At 33.6% G+C, this 7958-nt stretch overlaps 1 protein-coding gene across 4 annotated transcripts in view; it reads right to left on the reverse strand.

Annotated features, from left to right (window-relative positions):
* Window positions 1–7958, reverse strand: part of LOC107288186 (diacylglycerol kinase beta) — a 285137-nt gene that overhangs the window by 222932 nt on the left and 54247 nt on the right. For all 4 annotated transcript variants that reach the window (XM_029284290.1, XM_029284288.1, XM_029284289.1 and 1 more), the window contains one exon: window positions 6201–6317. In XM_029284290.1, coding sequence (XP_029140123.1) covers window positions 6201–6317 — 117 coding nt within the window. The remainder of the gene's footprint in view (window positions 1–6200; window positions 6318–7958) is intronic.

The raw sequence follows: 7958 nt of genomic DNA on the forward strand, positions 1-7958 counted from the left end.
GTTAAAAGGAAGAAACAGCTGCGATCACACACCACTCTTAGAAGCACGAAGCTGAAGACACCAGCCTGAAGATGACGAATGTGACTTCGTCGAAACGTCGCCAAGGTACTTTTAATTCTACGCGGGAGAAAACCCGAATAACTAAAGACCTACATATATATATATATATATATATATATATATATATATATATATGTTTCAAAATTTGAATTGAAACACATATGATGTCGCAGTTAAGCGACTGCTGTCTGTGGATGGCTCTAGGTTGAGCTGATACAGGCAAAAGACTTCTCTTTCCCATATTTGGGCCGACAGGGTGCTCGAAAAAGAAAAAAAAAGCATTCATATATATATATATGTATGTATGTATGTATGTATGTATGTATGTATGTATGAATGTATGTATATATGTATGTATGTATGTATGTATGTATGTATATAAGTACGTATAAATAAATAGAAATATATTTCTAATAACCTTAATTTTAAGAATGTACCAAAAGCTATTGCTCTTCATACATCCTTGAACTGTAGCTTGTAACAACTTTACTCTTCAGAAATGTAGGTGTTCTGTTCTGTGTGTTGGTAAGGTAGGAGTAACAACAATTGCTTCTTTATTCAAGCTTCAATAGAACAACACAAAATGGCGCTGATCCCTTTTATACCCTTTTGCAGGGAACAGCGTCAGCCAATAAATGCAACATATTTTCCCACTTTGCGCATGAGCAATAGGCTGGAGACAGCCTGTCTGGCCCGTCTCTCTGTAGCTTCCTGCACCTGCTCTAATCACAGGCCCAGGATATAACAGTAGGCATTTACCTTTTGTACAAAATTTTATATAACACACTATTTTAAACATCACCAGTAAAATAAATCTGTCATAAATTGGCCAGAAGCATCTTGCATAAGGAAAGAGCACAAATATCCTCTTCAGATTTTATTCTTGAGCTTCCTAAAACCAAATCAAATGATACAAGAATTTACCAAAGAAAGGACAATTATTATTTTTTTTGGTGCAAAACACATTTGCATTGCTTTTACTAATGGGTTTACACACAGTTTTGTTTATTGTAAACTTTTAATACTTTTGAAGTCATATTTTAAATCCAAATAGAAGTGAAAGCCCTGACTTTTTGTGAATAAGGAAAAAAAACACAGGTCAGGGAATTCAAACAGGATTCAGTGAGCACAATTTGGGCAATCACTGCATTGGTCAGAGGAAGATCTATGAGACATATAAGTTTCTGGGTAGATAAAATCACAGCCTTTTTCAACAACTGTCACATCTTTAATGCTTATTTAGAAATGTAATCAATGTTATTTATTTAGTTTAATTCCAGGATTGTTTATTCCTGTGAATGAAGCATAAACCAGCGGTTCTCATTGTGACAAAGATTGACTATCTCTTAGAATTCTCTATGGGTTCGGGTTAATTAATGAGACTCATCTTAAGCTTATACATGATATATTACTTCCTCTAATTAGAAATAATAAACCTGATCATTATGCTGGTTATGCTGGAAAGAAATAAGATGAATGTGCTTAACTATGATTAATAACAGTTGCACCTAAGAAGTGATCCTCTCTGCCACTGAGTTGCCTGCATAGTCCTTTATGACTATGCTTTTCAATATTTTTAGTACTAAAAAGCTTCATGGATAAAATATTTCTTCCATAATTATTACTAAAATAGATGAATAGAAAATTATTTGTTTTTTATATGTGATGAAGAGTAGGCAGAAGAGAAAATCGCAATTTATTGCAAGTTTTCTAAGCAAAATTAAAATAATTTAAATATATTAAATAACTTAAAGTATCAGATATTCCAAATATAAATCAAGATTCATATGATATAAAATTATCCCTTATTAAAATGGTTATATAAAAACAAAAAACACATTATGTTCCTGTATAAAATCTTTGTATGTGTGTTGTTATTTTGTTTTCTTTATTCTTTTTCTCCTTTTCCCTTTTTCTTTTCTGCTTAATCAAAGCATTTTTTAAAAAAAAAATGTTCTTTTTACTTGTTGCAATGAGGATATTACAGCATCTATACTGTGATATTTTTTTCTGTTGAAACACAAGCTATCCTAGAATCTTAGTATCCTGGGATACTGCAACTGTCATAAATATATGCTGCTTTTTAAATGCCCATATAGTTATTATGTGACAGCAGGAAACCTGCAATGGTCATAAAAGTGAGTACTGCTCATAAGGCACTAATTTTTAAGTGAAAATTGAAACTTCAAACAGTCACTAAACAAATTATCGTAAATTGAGGACTTCAGGCACACAATTTAATCCCTATTTCTGCTTTATTTAAGAGGAAAATATTTTATGAGTATTGTACATTGCAATAATGCAATCTTAAGTATAGGGTGACATAACAAATTCAGCATGTGAGTGGGCTCTAAAAATACAAACTCCACATATACAAAACTGGGGTTTCAATTGGCAGTAACTGATCAGGAAAGGGAGGACATCTTCATAATACATAACTCAAAATATATCAGCCCAAGATATGGATTTAGGGGGGGGAAAGACAAATTTAATGCCAAAAATCTTTATTGCATATAGTACACTATAGATTAATTAATAAATACTGTACATGGAATAGTGTACTGTGTACAATTCTGAACAACAACAAATGATAAGATATTTGGAAGTGTACCCCTATAATGAATAGCTACTCCAATGGTATCTTTTAGCTTAGAAAGCCAGTGAACAAAAGGAGAAATAACAATACATGGAAAATATAGACAAGTGTTTATCCAACTTCCTTAGAATCATCAATTAACTCACATTCCAACCCAAAAACAATAGAAAAGGAACAAATCAATATCAAAGAGGATTCTATACAACAACAAATACAATTTACTGAGAACTTTGACAGTCAAATCTTGATTTCAATTAAAGAACCTGCAATTCAACAAGCAACTGAAACTGAAGAAAGCAATACTAAGATGGAGGATGCTAAAGATTACCAAACACAAAACATTGAGAACTTAGATAATCCAGAAAACCAAACAACAATTACAATACTGGACATGACCTCTTATTTTAGCCAGATGAAACTGGAAGAAGAAGAAGAAGACCAGATTGAACTGATGACAAACATTTTAAATCAAACTTGGAGATTTGAGTTATTAGGGCAACAATCTAATGATTACAAAGGGGCCAGTTCCTTTGAAAAGTTGATAACAGGATGTTCTCCCTTGATTCAAACAACACGTGTAGGAATGAAGGGAGACAAATTTGAGGATTTAAAGGCATTGATATGGAAGCCTGGTTGGCACAAAAAGAAAGCTGGTTGGCACAAAAAGATTTAAAAATGTGATTCTCCTTCTCTTCCTTTTTCCTTTTGCTGACTGATAATGGAAGAGCTTAAAACCTCACTTGATGGGCTAAGGAGATTTTTAAACATTGGTTGACTTAATATCTAGAACTCAGATGTATAAGGGAAATGAAAATTAGCTATTAGATTATAGTTTTGAACTGTAATATGGAAGCTGGCTTGAGACAATAAAAGATAGCCTATTAGTAAATAATGAGATACTAGGATGAGAAATAGATATATCTGTGAAATAAAGTAACAATGTAATTAATTGAATAATATCTGTATTTTAGATACAATAACTATTCTGTAATGAAATTAGGAAAAATTGGGTTACCCAAAGTCTAAATATTATGGATATTAAATGCTAAATTGGAATATGGTAATTGAAATTAGGTAAAACTTAAAAACAGGACTTGGATGTGTATAAGTAAAATTATATTGATAACTGTATTGATTGATTGAGCTATAATTAGAAATGTATTAACTCAAATGTGATATAATAATTAAGAGAAACAGAGAGGGAACCTTTAATGATGTAACCTGAGATATGTATGAAAGACTCTGTTATTGGATTATTGACCACCCAATCACCATGCTGTTTCCTAAATATCTGAACGTAAAATTGAAAATTAATAAAACTTGTTTTTTAAAAAAGAATCATCAATTAAGACTGAACATTGAGAGATTTAGAACTGATAAAAGTACTTCACATAGCACAATTTGGAATTATGGAACTCCCTGACATTAGCTAAGTGCTAGCCATCAAATTATATACTTTTGAAGAAATTTATGGAGGATTGGATTATTAACAGCTATTAATTGATCTGTCAACTCTTGAATCATGATCAGTGTGTCTCAAATACAAGAAGCTTGTATTTAGGTGGTTATTTATTTATTTCACAAAAGTGACTCAAGTTGATATACAATTATTTAAAAAGGCAGATATAATCATGAGATTATAGTCCCTCAGATAGCTCAGTACTATACCATGAAAGGCTTGAAAGTCAAAACCAGCATCTTGAACTGGACTTGGAAGCAATCAGGTATTTTGATATAAATAGTGATGTCCAAAACAGTCTACATTTGGTCATTCGCACAATTTTTTTTCAGATGGGCACATGTCATCATTCTATTTTTCCTCCATTCAATTTTGCAAGACTTTGCTTTGATCGAGTTGGACATAGCCACACTCTTCAGTCCTGCGGGGCCTTATAAAAATATCTCTCTACATCTGTTGTTTTATCCATATGGGAATAACTCTAAGAAATCCCTCTGCACCATAAGCAATTCTCTTGTTCTCTTTACAGGGAATTTCATATTCCCTACTACTCTACCCCATTCTCTGATGGAGATTACTAAGCTTAATTGTTCTTTATCTGACTAGAATTCTGACATAGAATCCCAGATTGCTCTAAGAGCCTCTGTTTTATTCATCCATTTAGACAGAAAAATAATACTAATCTTGGCAATCAACATTATTTGTATTACAGGTAGTCCTTGACTTACAACAGTTCATTTAGTGATTGTTACAATGGCACTGGAAAAAGTGACTTATGACTGTTTTTCATACTTACAACCATTGCAGCATCCCCATGGTCACATCATCAAAATTTGGATGCTTGGCAACTGACTCATATTTATTATGGTTGCAATGTCTTGAAGGTCATGTGATCTCCTTTTGCAACCTTCTGACAAGCAAAGTCAATGGGGAAGCCAGATTCACTTAACAACTGAGTTACTAACAACTGCAATGATTTATTTAACAGCTGTGGCAAGAAAGGTCGTAAAATGGGGCAAAACTCAACTAACAAATGTCTCACTTAGCAAATTTTGGGCTCAATTGTGGTCATAAATTAAGAGCTACCTGTATTTTATTATTGTTGCTTTGTTAGTTTTGCATTTTATATGTACTTATTTATATCTATAGATTATTAGGTGCATGTGTTTCTGTATATATCTGGTATGCATATTCATTGTATATTGTGTTTCCTGGGTCTAAGGCCATAACAAAGATTAAGCAAGAACTGAGGACAGTTGCCTTGCTGTCCATGCCTGCAAGTTTTCTGAATACCCCTTTGATTCCACATTACACAGAATAATAGAGTTTGACTTAAATGAAATTTTGTTTGGTGTAATTCAGCAGGACATAATTTATATTCTAATGTAACTCATATATGAATTGAGCCCCTATTTTATCAAATATTCAATGTTCAAGACAACAGCCGGAATAAAGTAATTGATCAGAATGTATATGCCAATACAGCTGTGAATGACATCCATTAAATAATTTACCTTATTAGTGGTAATTAATTAATAAGTTTGAAAGCAAGATGTTCTACTAATTTTGAAAAGCAGGCATGAAAGTCCTGTGCAGATGGCATTCCTAGAAAAAGAACTGTAGAATCTGCCAGATCTGTTTCACTGTGTAACATTTATAAACTATTATAAAAATGTTCTCTCTAATGTTAGAAGTTTATATTTCTTTCATTCTAACAAAAGATCCATGGAGACACCTGGAGGTTATTTTGTTCCTTTAACTACAAAGAATAATGTGTTTTTATAAATAATGTTATAATTAGACATATGGTAAATATTATAGGTACAAAAGCCAGCCATTTTTTACATTAATATCGACTAATTTTCAATGGAGTTCTCATATATGCAGAATCGTACAGTAATCCTTTTGTGTTTTAGAAAGTTAAGATGAATGTTCACTATACAATGTGATACTGTTCATTGTACAGATGCCATGCTTTTATCTGTAATCCAACCTGTGACCAAGCTTAACTTCCATTCTGTAACTACAGAAAACATTTTAATAGTAACTATACAAATACTTAAAAATGAGAATGGCAAATCACACCTGAAGGCCTTGACCATCAATAGTGAGAGAATTTGCTCTCTGCATCTTGTTTCGATCAGCTAGTTTGTTTGTTTGCTGACAGCTACTTCTTTCTTTTTTCATTGTTGCTTGGCGTTCCTAAAATGGAGGTCAGAAATAATAGATTAATATGTTAAACATGTTACTGTGGTAAAAATGGAAAAATCCTACTCAACAATGATACATTCAACCATTGTTCCAGTGATAATGAGTTTAGTGATTGCAATTAAATTAAATGAAGTCCAAATTCACATATATCTATTTATGTATCTAGACATAATAGCAGCTAGATAATAGATAGATGATAATTATTTTTTTCACAATAAGAACTAATGCAATGGTGTGAAGCTGGTGATGCCATGTAAGGCCATGATCAAGCTTCTTAAATAAGATTAATTAGAGAAAGTCTATCCCATTGTATTGACAACAAAAACACTGAAGATTATAATTGTTTTATAACCTAAAGACATTAAAAGGATTTATTGCAATATAATCTCCTTGGAATATCATATAGCACAATTCTCTCTCTCTCTCGCTCTCTCTCTCTCTCTCTCTCTCTCTCTCTCTCTCTCTCTCTCTATATATATATATATATATATATATATATATATATATATATACATACATACATACATACACACACATACACACATACACATATACATATACATATATATACATCTGTATATATGGGTATCTGCAGTGCTTTTTTTCTAAAAAAAAAAAAAAAGGTACCGGAACTCACACGCATCATACAACCCGCCTTGCCTACCATCCAAAAAAGGTGCTGGAATTCCATTCTGGGCGTTCTATGAAAAAAAAAGCCCTGGGTAAAAGCCCTGGGCATCAAGACAGCATTCTGCACAAACCGAAAAATATCCACCATCCTAAGAAACCCCAAAGACAAAATTGAGTTAGAAAATCAAGGAGTATATGAAATCCCATGCACTGCCTACCCCACCACATACATCGGACAAACCAACAGAAGAATAAATGCACGCATTGAAGAACACAAGAACTCAGTCAGAAAAGAGGAACCAACTTCTTCCCTGGTCCAACACCTTAAAGCCACAGTACATAAAATTGATTTTAAAAAGACCAGAACTATTGTCAAAACTGAACACTTTAAAAACAGAATAATCAGAGAAGCCATCGAGATAGAAAAACGCCCACACAGCATGAATAAACGAGATGATACCTCCCGCCTACCAGCCATTTGGAAACCTGCCCTTATTGGCAAACGAGTCCCTAACACAAAGAATGACACCAGACCCACACTCACGAAAACTACACAGGAGGTCACCACCACACATCCACGCAAAAAGCAAACCCAAACCCACACAGATTATGAGGCACGACCACAAACTAGAAGCCAGTCCACAGCTGCATCATTAGCCACTTTAAACCCCTCCAATCCATACATGAAGCAAACTGACACCCATCATAAAGATGTGGCACGACCACAAACACGAAGTCAAACAACAGCAATGAAGCTCACCATCTGAAATCCCCCTGCAACTCAGACTAACCTGAGCACAACAAACGACACCAGACCCACACCCACGAAAACCACACAGGAGGTCACCACCACACATCCACGCAAAAAGCAAACCCAAACCCACACAGATGATGAGGCACGACCACAAACTAGAAGCCAGTCCACAGCTGCATCATTAGCCACTTTAAACCTCTCCAATCCATACATGAAGCAAACTGACACCCACCATAAAGATGTGGCAC

Source organism: Protobothrops mucrosquamatus, unplaced genomic scaffold, assembly GCF_001527695.2.
Source record: "Protobothrops mucrosquamatus isolate PMUCROS unplaced genomic scaffold, P.Mucros_1.0 scaffold494, whole genome shotgun sequence".
Lineage (NCBI taxonomy): Eukaryota > Metazoa > Chordata > Lepidosauria > Squamata > Viperidae > Protobothrops > Protobothrops mucrosquamatus.